At 42.7% G+C, this 17,980-nt stretch overlaps 1 protein-coding gene across 17 annotated transcripts in view; it reads right to left on the bottom strand.

Moving 5' to 3' along the window:
• The window catches only part of AMBRA1 (autophagy and beclin 1 regulator 1), a 174,935-nt gene that overhangs the window by 124,265 nt on the left and 32,690 nt on the right, over nt 1–17,980 (bottom strand). For 14 of the 17 annotated variants that reach the window (XR_007479042.1, XM_049714429.1, XM_049714431.1 and 11 more), the window contains one exon: nt 16,445–17,898. Coding sequence is in view for 16 of the 17 variants with exons in the window: in XM_049714429.1 (XP_049570386.1) it covers nt 16,445–17,898 (1,454 nt within the window). In the remaining variant the exon portion in view is untranslated. The remainder of the gene's footprint in view (nt 1–16,444; nt 17,899–17,980) is intronic. The other 3 variants (XM_049714433.1, XM_033411837.2, XM_033411840.2) reach the window with 1 other exon arrangement.

Genomic DNA, 17,980 nt, shown 5'->3' with positions numbered 1-17,980 from the left:
CAACAAGCAGCAGCCATGACTCGCAAGTTTGAACTTTAATCAAGAGGCAGTTACTAGAGTCTGTCATACAGGGTGAAGTAAGTCAGAAAGAGAGAAACAAATACTGTATGCTAACACATATATATGGAATCTAAAAAAAAACAATGGTTCTGAAGAACCTAGGGGCAGAACAAGAATAAAGACACAGATGTAGAGAATGGACTTGAGGACATGGGGAGGAGGAAGGGTAAACCAGGACAAAGTGAGAGAGTGACATTGACATATATACCCTACCAAATGTAAAACAGATAGCTAGTGGGAAGCAGCCACACAGCACAGGGAGATCAGCTCGGTGCTTTGTGACCACCTAGAGGGGTGGGATAGGGAGGGTGGGAGGGAGACGCACGAGGGAGGGGATATGGGGATATATGTATATGTATAGCTGATTCACTTTGTTATACAGCAGCAACTAACACAACAATGGAAAGCAATTATACTCCATTAAAGATGTTAAAAATAAAAAAAAATTTTTTTAAAGAGGCAGTGAATCCTAATTGACTGGTTTCCCCCCAAATCAAGAAGAGATTTACAGAATTCAATAATCCTGAATTCTCAGCTAATTTTTTAAAAATTTATCTTATTTATTTTTGGCTGCATTGGTTCTTAGCTGTGGCATGCAGGATCTTCATTGAGGCGTGCGGGATCTTTCGTTGCGACGCAAGGGCTCTTCTTACGGCGCGTGGCTTCTCTCTAGTGCCATGTGGGTTCTCTCTTCTCTAGTTGTGGTGTGCAGGCTCCAGGGCTCATGGGCTCTGTAGTTGTGGTGCAGGGGTTCCAGAGCACGTGGGCTCTGTAGTTTGCCGCACGCATGTTCTCTAGTTGAGGTGTGCGAGCCCAGTAGTTGCAGCACCCAGACTTAGTTGCCCCGTGGCTTGTGGGATCTTAGCTCCCTGACCAGGGATCAAACCCGCGTCCTCTGCATTGTAAGGCGGATTCTTTACCACTGGACCACCAGAGAAGTCCCCCTCAGCTAGTTTTATTCAGAATAATAGACAATTCCAAAAAAGTCTATCTCTAGACCTACTAATACTACAAAGGATATATGATATAATCATTTACTGTTTCAATAACAGCAAACCTTGCACATTTCTTCTCAGATGATTCTTCACATTCACATTCCTGACCTGAAATTTTAAAAACCCTCAACGAGGGCCATTCGTTCTACCGACCCTGGTATACTGCAAACAGCATACTCTATAATATGAAATAAAACCTTAGGGCCAACATCAGAAAAGCAAAGAGAAGTTAGTAAAATGAAGCCTAACAAGAGAATGAGGAAAAAGGAATGCACAGTGGGCTGGGGCATTTATTAACCAGAGGCAAAGAGGCAGCCTTCCTGGCTGTCTGTTCAAGCAATTAGGTTTCTGGAGTCTATAGAAATAGAAAAGAGGGCAGAGACTCCCAGCTGGGCCCCCAAACAATCCACTGTCAGCCCTTGCACTAACCCAAAGCTCAGAGTACAATCACTTTTCTTATATCCTGGGCTCACTCTGAACTGCTTCTCTTAGTGACATTTGATTTTCACTGATTCACCTCCGGGGGTATACTACTTGCCCTTCCACCCTGATCCCGACCTCAGGAACCTTCTTGATTCCCTTTGGACTCAGCATTTGACTCCACTGGAATAATTTCTCTACCATTTCCCTCTGTCTAGACAACACGAAATTGTCATAAATGACACCTAAAGTACAATTAGGAGAAAACCTGCAATTTCCACTCTCCTCCCCCGTTTCCCAAAAGAATTGCACATGCATGTCAATCAGTACTACCATGAAGATTAACTCTGTGAAGCCTGGAAGCCATTTAATTTCCAGCTTGCTAAATATTATGCATCCCCCCCACTCCACTATAATTAGAAGATCTAAATTGCCTTCTTTTCTCTAGCACTAATGGTTATAATCTCAGAGATCTGAATGCCTGCTGAATCGATACCTGGGTAGAAAGGCCTTACACTTTATCCAGCTGCATTTTATTTAGCAGAATCAGACAAAAGCAAAAAGACAAGGCAAAAGAGAAGAGAGGCAATGAGAGAAAGGCATGACTCAAGAGCATCAGAACCAGGCAGTACGATTATAACTATTATAAAAATAAGATAGTTTGAAGCCACTGCCAGTTCCTTGTGAAATGTAATATCAAAAAACAGCAAGGTCAGGGGACAGAAAATCATGAAATAACTTATCAATGGTTTTCAATGGGAGGGGGTTCCCCCCAGGAAACCTATGTCTGGATACATTTTGGTAGTTGCAACTGGGTGGGGGGAGTACACTGGCATCTAGTAGGTAAAGGCCAGGGATGCTGCTAAACATCCTATGATGCATAGGACAGCTCCCCCCTCCTCCACCTCAATAAAGAATTATCCAGCCTGAAACTTAATAGTGCTGCTTTTGAGAAATCCTCTGACACATCTTAACAGTCTGAGATTAACGAAGGGAAACTGAATAACTAACATATGAGGTAAGTCCGTGCTTTAGCTTCAGAAACAAATTGCAGTTTAACTCATCATCTTGTGTCACTTATTAGCTGTGTGACCTTGGGCAAGTTCATTAACCTCAGCGTCCAAATTTAATGGGAAATGCCTGTTTCACAAGGTTGTTACGATTAACTAAGAACATAACTATAGTAGCCAGTACAGTCTAATAAAAAATGATTATTTTTTTCTTCCCTCGATTACAGTTCCCAAAGTACCTGCAGGGAACACCTAGCCACCCAAGTCACTATGCCTACAAAGGTGGTTTCCTAGAAAGACATGTGTTGAAGAAGGACTGGTACTATAAAGGCAGAGACATGGGTATCTCAGCCCTAAGAATCACATAAGCCTCACCCAAATAGACCAACAAGAGCAGTTAGTCAACCATCCACCAATCTGGCTATTGGCCCATCCAACCACTGATTCAAACCACAAATAATTATTGAGTGCCTATTATTGGGTATATATTAGTACATAAAATAGATATGGTCCCCGCAGTAGCTAGTATCTGAAGATGGACTCCAAAGAATCATACTTCTTGGTATTCTTGCCCTTGTGTGGTCTCCTCCCACACTGAATATAGACCAGCCTGTTAACTGCTTTAATCAAGAAAACATGGTGAAAATTAAAAACAAAAAAACTGGTGCGTTCTGGGATTAAGCCTTTTTGAGAACTGACAGCTTCCAGTTCCTCCCTCTTGGAACTGTCACTTTTGGAAGTGCTAAGCCACTACATAAAAAGTCTGGTTACTCTACTGGAGAGGCCACATGGAGAGAGGAGCCCTTAATAGGCCTAGATGCTCCAAATGAGCCTCCAGATGACTCCAGAGAGACCCCAAGCAAGACCGGCAGAATTCCTCAACTGAGCCCAGTCTACCCAAAGAACAATGAAAGATAATAAAATTGTTATTTTAAGTCACTAATTTTGTTTTTTGGTTGGTTATGCATCAGTAGATGAATGAATTAGTTCCTGATCTTCTAGAACTTTCAAGCTAGTTACAACAGCAGCATTAAAAGTTAGTTTACAAGGGAAACTCGGCTACCAAAACAAAACACCAAACAACACATTTGGAAAGGGACCTTAAACAATAAAACTCAGTGCAAACTTGCTCACTGTCCAAAGCATGAGGTCTTGGTACTGGTCAAAAGGGTGAATGTCAATTTAGAAAGACTTTCTACTCTTTTCTACTTGTCTCAATCAGGCTCTCCTTCTTTTTGAAACACACTTCTGCCCTGGACGGCTCCCTCTCAATATTGAAGGTGACCCTAGAATTGGGGAAACTAAGGCTATTTGTACTCCCTCTCTTATCAAGAGGCAAATAGTTTCTTTTGCACAGATCATTATAATAGAGTGCAGGAAAAATGAAGATAATATCCCATTCCCTTGCTATGGGCCAAACTACTTTCTGTATCACTACACTTTCTAAAATAGAATCTCATTGCGTCTGCTGCAAGTGACTAATGGGAGTAACTGGCACTAGCCCTATCACAATAGCTGTTCCTTATCCTTTCCTTTATACAGCACCTCACTTTTTTATGTACTTGGTTTACCCCAATTTTACATGGTGAGATTTCATAGATCATGAAGACTTAAGTCCAAAAAAAAAAAAAAAAAAAAAAACACGGTACTAACAGATACAAAAGAAAATGACCTGTAGGGAATGTGTCATGGCAAAAGGAGTTTTTGTTTGCTTTTTGGGTTTTTTCTGTTTGTTTGATTTTTGAGCAGAGTAATAATGGAGAAAGAGAGAAAAGAGCTGGCATTTCTTGAGCATCTAAACATGTAAAAGCAACTGATGCTTAACTCATTTAACCTGCATAACAATGATTTTATAACTGAAGTTCAGAGAGGATATTTAATCTGCCCAGGGTCACACAATAGGGCCAGAATTTGAATCCGAAGTTGCTCAAATCCAAATCCTTCTATTAGAATACATTACAAGAAAAGAGGGGGAACATAAGGAGACTATGAGAGTTAAACTAACACTGCATCACACATGGGACAGGAGCAAAAGGAAAAATAAAGGTGATGGATGATGCAAAGGAATTTTAGTACACTTCAGAGATTTAGGGAGGAGGTGGTGGTTGCGATGTTAAGAGTTCCTGGGTGGTCTAAAACAGTATTCTCTAACTTAGTGCATATCAAAATCATCTGGAGAGCTTGTTAAAAACGCAGACTGCACACCTCCCACCCCAAGTTTCTGATTCAGTAGGTCTGGAATGAGCCCAGAAACTCGCCTTTCTCACATCAGCAGGAGATGCTGATGTTCCTGGTCTGAAGACCACACTTTGAGAACCACTGGCCAAAGATCGCACGACAAACACATTCTGATGTATCTACACCTCTCTCTCTCCTTCTGTCTCTCTCTCTCTCTCTCACATATAACTTACCCCGTCCAAAATAGTACCATCTAACACAGCTGCCAAATTTAGTTGCTCTAGGAGGGACTATAAATTCATCAACTCTTTGTAAATGAACTACACTTCAATTAAAAAAAAAAATTGGGGGCTTCCCTGGTGGTGCAGTGGTTAAGAATCCACCTGCCAATGCAGGGGTCATGGGTTCAAGCCCTGGTCCGGGAAGATCCCACATGCCGCAGAGCAACTAAGCCCATGTGCCACAACTACTGAGCCTGAACTCTAGAGCCTGTGAGCCACAACTACTGAGCCCACGTGCCACAACTACTGAAGCCCGCGTGCCTAGAGCCCGTGCTCGGCAACAAGAGAAGCCACTGCAATGAGAAGTCCACGCACCGCAACAAAGAGTAGCTCCCACTCGCCACAACTAGAGAAAGCCCGCGCGCAGCAACAAAGACCCAACACAGCCAAAAATAAATAAAATAAATAAATTTTTAAAATTAAATTAAATTTAAATTTTTAAAAAAAAATTCAGTAACTCTGTTAGGATGACCATTACAGCAATGGTCCTTTGCCTTCAAGGAGCTAACAGAAAATGACCAGCCCAGCTTCTGCCTCAATTTTGAGAACTCAAAAGAGACAAGCATAAAAAGGAATCAGAAAAGCATGCAGAAAAGAAAGAGTGCTAGACTTCTGGGAAAACACTAAAGTTTAAAAAAAAAAAAAAAGAAGAGTTCTTTCTTGTCTTAGTTTTAAAAGGGTTACATCTGCTAAAAAGAAAATTAAGAAAACAATCCTACTTACAACAGTGTCAAAAAGAATAAAATACTTAGGAATAAATTTAACCAAAGAGGTGGAAGGTTTGTACACTGAAAACTATAAAACACTGCTGAAAAAAATTAATGACACAAATAAAAAGAAAGACATCCCATGTTCATGGATTGGAAGACTTAACATTGTTAAAATGTCCATAATACCCAAAGCAATCTACAGATTCAATGTAATCCCCATCAAAATCCCAATGGCATTTTTTTCCTTTATTTCCTTTTTTTTTTTTTTTTGCAGAAAGAGGAAAAAAATATCCCAAAATTCATACAGAATCTCAAAAAGAGTTCTGGATAGCCAAACAATCTTGTGAAAGAGGAACCAAGCTGGAGGCCTAACCTGCCCTGGTTTCAAAACATATTACAAAGCTATAGCAATTAAAACAGTATGGTACTGGCATAAGGACAAACAATAGACCAATGGAACAGAATAGAGAGCCCAGATATAAACCCTTGTGTGTATGGGCAAATGATATTTGACAAGGGTGCCAAGACTACACAATGAGGGCAGGACAGTCTTCCCAACAAATAGTACTGGGAAAACTGGCTATTCACATGCAAAATAATGAAGATTGTCCATTATCTTATGCCACAGATAAAAATTAACTCAAAATGGATTAAAAATCTAAACATATGACCTGAAACTATAAAACTCACAGAAGAAAATATGGGGGAAAAGTTTTATAACATTGGAATAGGTAATGATTTCTTAGATACTACACACAAAAAAATCCCACGGGTAACAAAAACAAAAATAGACAACTGGGACTGCATCAAACTTTTAAAACTTAAGCAAAGGAAACAACAGAATAAAAAGGCAATCTACAGAATAGGACAAAATGTTTGTAAGCTATTTATCAGATAAGGGGTTAATAGCCAGAATATATAAAGAACTCCTACAATTTAATAATAACAACAACCAAAAACCCAATTAAAACATGGGCAAAGGACTTGAATAGACAGTTATCCAAAGAATATATGCAAATGGCCAACAAACATATGAAAAGATGCTCAACATCACTTATCATCAGGGAAATGTAAATAAACCACAATGACATATTATCTCATGCATGCTAAGATGCCAATCTCCAAAAACAAAAAAAAACCCAAACAGAAAATAACAATGTTGGCAAGGATGTGGAGAAATTGGAACCCTTGTGCACTGTTGGTAGAACTGTAAAGTGGTGCAGCTGCTATGACAAGCAGCATAAAAGTTCCTCAAAAAATTAAAAATATAACTACTGTATGACCCAGCCATACTACTTCTTAGTATATGTCCAAGGGAATTGAAAACAGAATCTTAAAGAGATATTTGAACACCCATGTTCATTACAGAATTATTCACGTAGCCAGGATGTGGAAGCAACTTAAAGGTCCATCCACAGATGAATGGATTAAAAAAATGTGGTACATACACACAACTGAATATTATTCAGCATTTAAAAAGGAGAAAATCCTGTCATATGCTACAACATGGATGAACCTTGAGGACATTACGCTAAGTGAAATAAGCCAATCACCAAAAGACAAATACTGCATGATTCCACTTATATGAGGATCTAAAGAAATCAAATTCACAGAAAAAGAAAACTGAATCATGGTTGCCAGGGGATGGCGGGACGGGGAAATGAGAATTGTTCAATGAGCATTTCACTCTTGCAGGGAGAAAAAGTTCTAGAGATCTGCTATACAACTATGTGCATAGACTTAACAACACTGTACATTTAAAATTTAAGAGGGTAAATTTATGTTTTTTTATCACAGTAAGAAAAAAGACCCCCAAAATAGGTTACATTTGCCACCAGAACAAAGAAAGCAAAAGATAAAAGCCACCTTGCTGAGGTGAAGTGATCCAAGGAGACAGCAGGGAGATAGAGGAAAATTGAGAAACGTATATGAACATGTGTAGGGGAGGAAAAAGGAAAAGAGGCAAAAAGATTCAAACTCATACTCTCTGATGCAGCAAAGGAAAAGAGCACAATGTTAACAAGCTGCAATTCTCCTTCTATGACAAGGTCATACTTTCAGCCTTTGATTCCTTTATTATTACAAGTTTCTACTCTTGCTCTAACTTGATTTTAATTTTCTGGCGGGTGACATCCAAATCAATCGGCCTTCTTATGGAAACCCATCCCTCTGTCCAAGGCACTCTGCTCACAGGGAGAGGTGCAGACATTCTTGTCCAAGATTTCACATAGTTCATCATGAAAGGAAGGTTACTTTCATACTGCATAACCTGACATGACAGAGGTCTGCTCACTAAATGGTGCCCCAGCCAGCAAATAATCTTGGCACCCCCACCTTCCCTCTTTGGAAACAAAGGAGGAGTTTATTAAATGTTGCTATTAAAAAGTCAGGCAGCTTTTCAGGTGAGGGGGCTGTGAGCATGTCAGCCTACTGCCAGCAGGGGAGCCCTTTATGCGTGAATTAGGCAGGATGGGTGGGGTAGAGGAGAGAGTACTGCCATGTCCAGTGCCTCCCCCTGGTGGAGACAAGGGGTAGGGAACTTAAGAAGACCTTCTTGAGCTAATGAATGCAGTGGTAACCAACACAAAATTGGAATTAAGCAGGAAACGTAAATGGATGAAGTCAGCCCAGTGCAGACTAAGGCACAAAGAAGGTCCACACCTTGACTAAAGGGGCAACAACTACTCAACTCCTGCTGATTGTTATTATGTGGGAATGTAAGCCAGATCTAATTTTTTTTTCAAGAGAATCCAGAAATCTGGATTTATGTAGAAAAAACTGAAATTTTTAGTGACATCGTGAGGGCCAAACAAATGTACCTGAAGGTTATTTTGCAATCTCTGGGCTAATATAACAGGCCCACCTGCTAAAGCCAAATTTGCTCATGTGAACACATTGTCAAGAGTGCTTCCAAGAAGGAGCAGATGATGTACTGGATCCTCCTCCTCCCCATAAATGTATAAGAAATCCTAGAGGAGGAGGAGAAGCTACCTGCACAGCTCTAATGGGCTGGGACCGATTACAATAAGCAAAATATATTATGCAAACAGAACCCCGTACACCTGGTGTTAATGTCTTAGCAAAACCTCCAACACATCCTGTAGAGCACTACTCTGAACAGATTACAGTAGAGAAGGGGATCTGAAGGGGGGAAAATGAGTACATGGGAGATTGCTCCAAATATATTTGCAGTACACATAGATCCCACTGAAGTCCCTGTGGCACTCCAACACTCTGAGCTGACAGAAGCGATTACATATTTTCAAGTTCTCAGTGTGTATACAAAGCACACAGCCTGCTCTACACCATTCAGCCCCAGACAGAGGGATGATGGGGGATAATTTAGATCTGCCCAACAGGTGTTAATTTGACCTGCAGTGGGGGAAGGGCTGCCTGTCAAGCATACAGCCTGGAGGACCTGGAGGCTCACACCCTCCCTAACACCAGGGCAAGCCTCCTCACTTGCAAACAATTCCCAAGACAGATATATAGCAAGGTTAGAAAACCTTGCTTCAGGGCAGAAAGCAGAGGAAACAAGAAACTCTTCATGCACTTAAGCCTGCTCTTAACCGTCAAAGAATCTTACAAGAGCCAATACTCAGGACATCTAGTCCAAAGTACAGAGAGAGACAAGTGCAGGGGTCCCCTCCCTACCTCTTCCAGGGCCCTCCTTATCATAATGCCTTTTATTACTATAGCACCCAACTCTCTTCCATTCCAAGTCATATTCACATAAAGCAGGGATTGGCAAACCATGGTCTGTAGGCCAAATCTGGCCTACTGCCTGTTTTTGTATAGCCCATGTGCTAAGAATGGTTTTTATATTTTTAAATAGCTGAAAAACATCAAAAGAAGAATATTTCACGACACGTGAAAATTATATAAAAATCACATTTGTGTCCGTAAGTAAAGTTTATTGGCACACAGCCATACTTATTCACTTACCTATTGTCTATGGCTACTTTTGTGCTACAATGGCAAAGTTCAGTATTTGCAACAGAGACCATATGGCCTACACAAAGCCTAAAATGTTTACAAACTTGCCCTTCACAGAAAAAGTCCTAGTCACTGAAACAGAGGATACAACCAGGGATCACACTCAGAATTCAGAGGCTCAAATACAGTGACTTAGCTGGGCAGATGAGCAGAGAAGGGGAAAAAGATTACCAGGTACCCTCTCTTCTACTCTACCCTCACCCTCATATTGCCAAAGAGAGAAGTGGGTTTTCTAACTATCCCCGAAAACAAATAACTTAAATATCTAAATGTTACTGCCTTATGATGGGGCAAGAAATATCTGGACTCTCTCAATCATTTAACAAGGCCAGGAAGACTAGGTGGCCCAAAGTCAGTAAGTGAGTGTCAAAGATGGAACCAAGTCTCCCTCATACAAGGCTACTGGAGAAGAAAAGTACATGAACACCTCCAGGTGGCATATGTTAGAAGTCCTTCTCAACCTTGAGGATCAGATTCCTGAAAAACCCGGTGGTAGGATTTACAACTAAGAAACGTAAGACCTTATGGGAGGGGAAAAAACACAGGATTAGGAGTCCTAATCTATGAAATTATGAATATCTATAAAATTATGCTCACTAAAATATAAAATATCATTTTATACGTTTTAAATTAGTAATAATGAATACAATTAATTTTTACCATTAACAATGTTCACACTCTTCAGCCCCAGCAATTGTAGTTCTGAAAATTCATCCTCCTCTAGAGACACCTGCACAAGTACACAAAGATGCTACAGCATTGTTTCTGCATGCAAAAACCAGAAACAATACAGATTCTGTCAACAGAGGACTTGTTTAATTATGGTGCATCCAACTGTGGAATACAATGCCATTGTTAAAAAGAATGTAGCAGATCTATACACATCAACATGGAAAAATGTCCATGACATATTAAGTGAAATATGTAAACGGTGGAAGAGTAGATTTAGTATGATCCCATTTTTATAAATAAAAAAAAGTGCTTTCATTTGCAGAGAAAAAATTCTTAAGTTAACACACAAATTGCTAAACAGTGGTTAGCACTGCAGAGGACATTCACTATAGATAGATAAATCACACATTTCTATGTTTGAATTTTTACAAATGACTTTGTATTTGTTTTGTAAGCAGACAAAACAGGCATCTCAAAATTCCATTTATGATACCTTGGTGACTACAAATTTTTCAGGCTCTCCCTTCCTCACAGTTTCAATAACATGCTGTCATGCTTGGGGGATGGGGGTGGCTTTGTTGCAGATAATACGCCTGCCAAGAGGCTTTATTTCTTTATTTATTTGGCAACTCTTCATCCAAACATTTAAGGCCCTTCTAATTCTGACACAATCATTGACTCCCGCCTTCTGGTTTTCACCACAGAATCAAGACACAAATTAATCTAAAAGTGTGTGATGCTGGCCTAACTTTAATTTACCCTATTTAGCAGAGCCTCTTCAGTCTATTGTCAATCAGCAGCCACACGATCCTTTTAAAATATAAGATCATGCTACTCCACTTCCCAAGGCTTCCCAAATCACTCAGAGTAAGATGTAAAATCCCTTAAATATCTTAGAAGGCCTGCATAATCTGGTCCCCATTACCTCTCTAACTTCATCTTCTATCACTCCATCCTTCACTGTGCTCCAGCCAAGCGTTTCAGGGATTTTGCATTTGCCCTTCTCTGCCTAGAATGCCCTTGCCCCCAATGTATACAGAGTTTACTCCCTTACTTGCTTGAAGGAAGGAAGAGGTGTCTGCTCCAATGTCACCTTACCAGACTTCCTCTGATGACCCTATTTAACACTACAAACTTCCACCCCAGAAACACCTACATTTTCAAATATTTTTCTTCATAGAATTTAACATCATCTGGCATACTAGACATTTTATTTATGTGTTTATTTTCTTTCTCTCATTAGAATAAGAGACTTCTTGCTGGTACTTAAATAGTATATGGTACACAGTAGGTACTTAGTAAATATTTGTCAACCTTATGAATGAATGAATCGATCAATCAGAGTAATTATTTCACCAGCCCAATTCCCAGGGTTATAACAAGAGCCACGCTCCTTTAAGGCCTGGGTTTATCTTCCCCCACGCTTCCCTTACTCTTTTTCTTTTTTTTGTGGTATGCGGGCCTCTCACTGTTGTGGCCTCTCCCGTTGCGGAGCACAGGCTCCGGACGCGCAGGCTCAGTGACCATGGTTCACAGGCCCAGCTGCTCCGCGGCATGTCAGATCTTCCTGGACCGGAGCACGAACCCGTGTCCCCTGCATCGGCAGGCGGACTCTCAACCACGGCGCCACCAGGGAAGCCCCTAGAAGTTTTGACAGAGAAAACTGATGTGTGAAAGCACTAATTTCAAATGAAGAGGACGAAAGAGCACCCTCTTTAGGACCCAGAAGTTTGACTCCCATCTTTGCTACAAGCACCTCTTTAAAGTCACTTCCGGGCTTCCCTGGGGTCACTTCCCCTCTCTGCATCTAAGTTTTCTCATCAATTAGAAAGAGACAGAGACAGACAGACAGACACTGGACTAAATAAACTCTAGGTTTTCTCCAGTTTCAAGATGACATTTAAATAATTTTCTTTTTTTCCCTAATACCAGCCTTTCAAGGCCACAGGGACCCTGTTGCAAGAAGCCCCAACACCCTCATCTTCTCCTGCTAAGTCCTGGGCTATCAGACCCCAAAAGAAGCTTCTCATGGTGAAGCAAAGGGTCTGCCGTCCAAGTTATAAACTGTAACCTGGAGTCAGACTATATAGAGACAGTCACCTTCCACTGCCCAGAGGCAAAAGGAGATAAACCGTGCATCACTGTTCAGCAACATAGAGCTACACTGAAATACACAGTTTTGCTTCATATTCTCACTATCTGAAAACACTATAGATTATATCAGCAACACCAAGGATCAAAACATGCCTCCTTAGTCCATCTCCTACTACATGGCTGAAGAATAAACGCCCTCCCTTCAAGTAGACGCGCACACACACAGTAAGGACACCTCTTCCCTGCCAGCCTAGCCCAACAGTGACATCTGCTGGGGAAATCCAAGCAAGGCCGCTCATCAGCCAGAGAACACTGGACCTTCAGAAGGTGGTAGAAGATGCCGATTAACACAAGTATATATTAGTGATTTATACCAGAATGCAGCCCCTCAGTTTATGAGGAAGTGGTGGCCCTTCTTTAATGGGTGTGCACTTAGAATGTTTTACAAGATACCTCATTTTTGATAGGCTGTAAACCCTCGTGGTACACCTCATTCAAGCTCATTTGAAAAGCAACTCCATAAATAATGTAACCACTGGATTAATATACTATTTTACAATGAGAACTGTGCATTTGTATATTTTAAAATTTAAAAAGCGTGTGTGTGTATATATATATATATAAAATTGTTTACAGCAAGATGACAAGGGACTTCATTTTCTACAATATAACATTTCTAAATGCTTGAACTTTTTTATTTAAACCACAAACACATACTACTTTTTGCCTAAAAAAATTCTGATACATCCTTAACAGTTTCTGGGTTTTAAATGGCCCACTTTATTAAGAAGTGACTATTAATATATTAGTCACACGTGGCTATCTACATTTAAATTAGTTAAAATTTAAATGTAGTTTCTCAGATCACACTAGCCACATTTCAAATGCTCAATAGCCACATGCGGCTGGTAGCTACTATACTATATGGCACAGATACAGAACATTTTATTAGACAGAATTGCTCTAGAGAAACATACTGGAGTATTTTCAGACAAAATTATATGATGTCTGGGTGGCTGGGAGTGGGTAAGGGATACAGACGAGTGTTGAAAATTTCTGAAGCCAGGTGATAGGTATATGGGAGTTCATTTATACTACTTTTCTTTTCATTTTTATATGTTTGAAGATTTCCATAACAAAAAGTTAAAAGAAAAGAAAAACATAAAAATGGTTCACCTAAAAATGAGATTATCACTTTAAGAAATACACCATGGGGACTTCCCTGGTGGCGCAGTGGTTAAGAATCCACCTGCCAGGGGCTTCCCTGGTGGCCCAGTGGTTGAGAGTCCGCCTGCCAATGCAGGGGACACGGGTTTGTGCCCTGGTCTGGGAAGATCCCACATGCCGCGGAGCGGCTGGGCCCATGAGCCATGGCCGCTGAGCCTGCGCGTCCGGTGCCCCGCAACGGGAGAGGCCACAACAGTGAGAGGCCTGTGTACTGCAAAAAAAAAAAGAATCCACCTGCCAATGCAGGGGACACAGGTTCAAGCCCTGTCCAGGAAGATCCCACATGCCACAGAGCAACTAAGCCCGTGCGCCACAACTACTGAGCCCTCATGCCACAATTACTGAAGCCCACGCACCTAGAGTCCGTGCTCTGCAACAAGAGAAGCCACCATAATGAGAAGCCCGTGCACCGCAATGAAGAGTAGCCCCTGCTTGCCTCAACTAGAGAAAGCCCACATGCAGCAACAAAGACCCAACGCAGCCATAAATTAATTAATTAATTAATTAATTAAAAAAAAAACCCACACACCATGGAGGGCAGCCTAAAAAAATCTTTAGTCATGCACACTGGAGTTCAAATCCCCACTCAGCAACCTACTGTGTGACCTTTAACAAGAAACTTGACTTCTCTGAGCCACTCTTTCCTCAACTGGAAGATGGGAAATTTCATACCTGCCTTGCACAGAGTTACTGTGGAAATTAGCTAGAACACAGTAGTAGGCTCTCAGTAATTGGTATCTCTAATTATTATCAAACAACAGAGTTTGTTTTAAACAACTCAGGTAGGGCTTCCCTGGTGGCGCAGTGGTTGAGAGTCCGCCTGCCGATGCCTGCCGATGCAGGGGATACGGGTTCGTGCCCCGGTCCGGGAAGATCCCACATGCCGTGGAGCTGCTGGACCCGTGAGCCATGGCCACTGAGCCTACGCGTCCGGAGCCTGTGCTACGCAATGGGAGAGGCCACAACAGTGAGAGGCCCGCGTACCGCAAAAATAAAAAATAAAAAAAAAATAAACAACTCAGGTATTTCTCAGAACAGCAACACATGAAGAGGTCCTGCTAGAACAGAACGGACAGAGGCTGACCACAAACCCACTGATGCTAGTGAAACAGGCACTGGTAGGCTTTTAGAGCAATAACTGTAGACAGTCCTTTATGGCTACCTTTAATAAACTTTTTGAATGCCTACTATATGTCAGGCACTATGCTTGCTACTGTCTCACCTCTCTTGACAAAAAGGAAGAACAGAGTCTCAGGCTCCTGATATGGGTCATTATGCAAGGCAAAGTATTCCAAAGCTGGCAATTTAGATGTTAATCCAGAACTGGCCTCAATCAAACGGGCAGAGTAACAATCTCAGCTACCTCATCTATCTTTCATATCTGACCAAGTCTCCCTGTGTTCACGTTACTAACTGCCCTTAAGTAACTTCTTCTTATCCTGAGTTCATCATGCCCTTTCCTCCCTTAGCATGTGCTATATCCTCAAAATAAAAAGGTCTTTCCCTTTCCAAATCCTACCCATCTTTCAAGACTTATTCTTGTAAAGCCTCCTTTGATGATCCTTCCCTTTCTCTGAAATTAGACTACATTTAATCTCAGTACCATACAATGAAGCATTCGGCTCATTTACATTTTTTATGTAATTACATGTAAATAAGTCTTGCCTCTACAACAACACTGTATACTGCCAGTGGGCAAAGACCAGGTATTATACTGCTTTTGTACTCCTGACAGTGCCTAGCACAGTGCTAGAAAAAATATATAATTCAACAAATACTTATTAACTGGGTAACTCTCTAAAGCATTCTCCCAAAATAACAAGTACACTATGTGCACAATCCATATTCCCACCCTTGCTAGAAGCTTATGTCAGAGAAACTTCAGATGCTTCAACAGAGGATGTAATGCACAGCAATATGCTGTTTGGATCCAACAAGCATATTCTGGGAGTTGGTGATTATGCTAGATTTGACCTTTACAGAATTACAGAAAGAAGTCCCTAATAAATCAAGATAGATGCGCACACAGCCATACACGGAACATGTGGTGGGCGATCAACTACACCCACTCTGTTTCTTCCATGAAAGAGTTGCCTGGGATGCCAATCCAAGTATGGAGAGGCCTTCCTTCTATGAATTTCTTCTTCTCCACCTCGAGGTGAATGTCCATCTGGAAGATCTACTCAAAGAATCTTAACTAAGCAACTAACTTGCTGTCCAACAAATACATATCGCTAAAAAAAAAAAATTTTTCTTGACATATATGCGTACTATTTTCTTTTCCTTTTGTCAAGTTGCAGTGTTCCAAAAGATATGGTTTCAGAATTTGTCCAAAGCAACACAATCAAAGACCCAATACACTAATCTGTCCTAAGCAGGGTTCTCTTTTACTACTTTTTCCTAGTCTCTCTGGGACATTTTGTTGTTTCACAATAACCAGTCCTGCACATACAATCCTTGGAGAAGGCCAAAAAAGCAGAGCAGAGGAAGTCAACGGTTTTACCTCCTCATGCCTCTCTAACCTCATCTACAACTCTCCTCCAAGGCTAACGTCACATGAGCTTAGCCAGAAAAGGAGCAAGCCGAGTCACCTGACTCATACTGCCAGGCCTTATCCTCTTCCCGCCACCACAGCAAGATTTTCCAAGAAGATGCAATGGAAGCTAGGGAAATCAGAACCAGATGCATGATGCATGGATCCCAGACACTCCAGATCCAGCCACAACACCCACAGGACTGAAGGAAGAGATATCAGGAGGAAAGTAAGGGATACAGGAGAAGACAGGAAAGCATCTGCTCACCTCCTGAGTGAATCTTCCTCGGAGCTTTCCTCAGCCATATCCTGATGTAAGGCCTCCTGCGACACAGTTCCAGATCTGCTGGACTGGGTGTAAATTCGTTCCCAGTGGCCTGTCTCCTGGTTGAAGGCCACCCCCACAGTCCTCTCCTCCTGTGGGCTAGCAGAGCTGCTCAACTCCAGCCTGCTGGAGCTCGGCGTTTGGCCCTCAGTCCGCTCGAGAGGTGGCAACTGGCTGCCACTCGAGGGCATGCCCTCAAAGGTACTGGGGACCTGCCAGGAGGAGCTGGCTTCACCAGAGGAGTAGTTAGGTGCACTTCTTTCCCAGCGCAGGGTATCGTTGTTGAAGGTCAGGAGATTGTGGCAAGCGCGGCAGCGGTTCAGGTGGCCACGGGACAGGTTGGAGTTGTTCTCGCTGCTGTGTGGGGTGGGCTGGTGGGAGGGGCCTGGCCTCTCAGATTCAATGTTATTGTTGAGCATTTCCTGGGCCTGTTGGGCCTGGGGCGCTTCCCCACTCAGGCTCTGGTCCAGCTCCTGAAGCCGGTCATACTCCAAAAAGAAGCGTCTCAGGTCACATTGAAGCTCATGGCGAATGCTGCCCGAGTTGTTTTGGCTGGAGCCATTCCCTCCATCTGACTCAGCTGCCAACCCTGAAGCTGGAAAACCCCTCCCTTCTGTGGCTGAAGTGTACACAGATGCTTGAGAGCCACCTTCCTGCTGTCTCAGCACAGACAGCAAACTCACCGAAGAGGCACTGGTCCTGGGCGGGGGCATGGATTCCGCCTCAGAGCGGGAGTTCAGACTGAGCACTGTCCGGGTCCACTCAGATCCTGTCAGCCCGGGAGCGATTTCTCGGTGATACCTAGAAGGGTGGCTAGACAGAGGGCCTCCCAAAGAGCGACGGGTGGGACCCAGACTGAGGTTGCGGAGCGTGTTGCCGGCAGTGCTGCTCTGGACTGTACTGAAGGCAGACGGCCGGTTCAGGAGGCCCTGGTCCTGCTGCGCTGATGAGGCCTGCTCCGGGGGATGGAAGGGCTCGGTCTGTACAAAAGAAAAGGAAGGGGTAGTAGCCCTGGCAGGAGCAGGGGGTACACTGTCCTGGTGTGGCAAGAGGGAAGGAACTCGAGTGCCAGAGCAGCGGCTGCAAAGGCACAGGATCCCAAGGTGCTGGCAGCACTCGGCTGTGGGGTAACTGACCCGCTGTCGGAGCCGGATGTAAGCGGAAGTCCTGGGACGCTCCGTGGAGGGCTGAGGGGGAGGCGGTGGGGGTGAGGGGGTGGCAGAATCTTGCACTGTGCTTTGCTCTCCCACCTGGATGCCAGAGGAGCGGGAGGACAGCATGTGCAGGAAATTGTGGAGGAGAGGCGTCCGGCGCACTGGCTGTGACTGCAGGAGGGCACGCTGACGGTAATGCGATAATTCTGTTCCGTCTATGGGGATCTCTGGTTCGTCATCACCCTGCAACGTGGACCAAGGTGGGGCGGGGGCAAAGCCAGGTAGTTAGGTAGAACTTGCCGGTAAATCAAGAAAAACTACTGAT

The sequence above is a fragment of the Orcinus orca genome, chromosome 8, assembly GCF_937001465.1.
Source record: "Orcinus orca chromosome 8, mOrcOrc1.1, whole genome shotgun sequence".
Taxonomy (NCBI): domain Eukaryota; kingdom Metazoa; phylum Chordata; class Mammalia; order Artiodactyla; family Delphinidae; genus Orcinus; species Orcinus orca.
The sequence above is the reverse complement of the archived record's forward strand: the minus strand, read 5'-3'. Positions and strand labels throughout refer to the sequence as shown.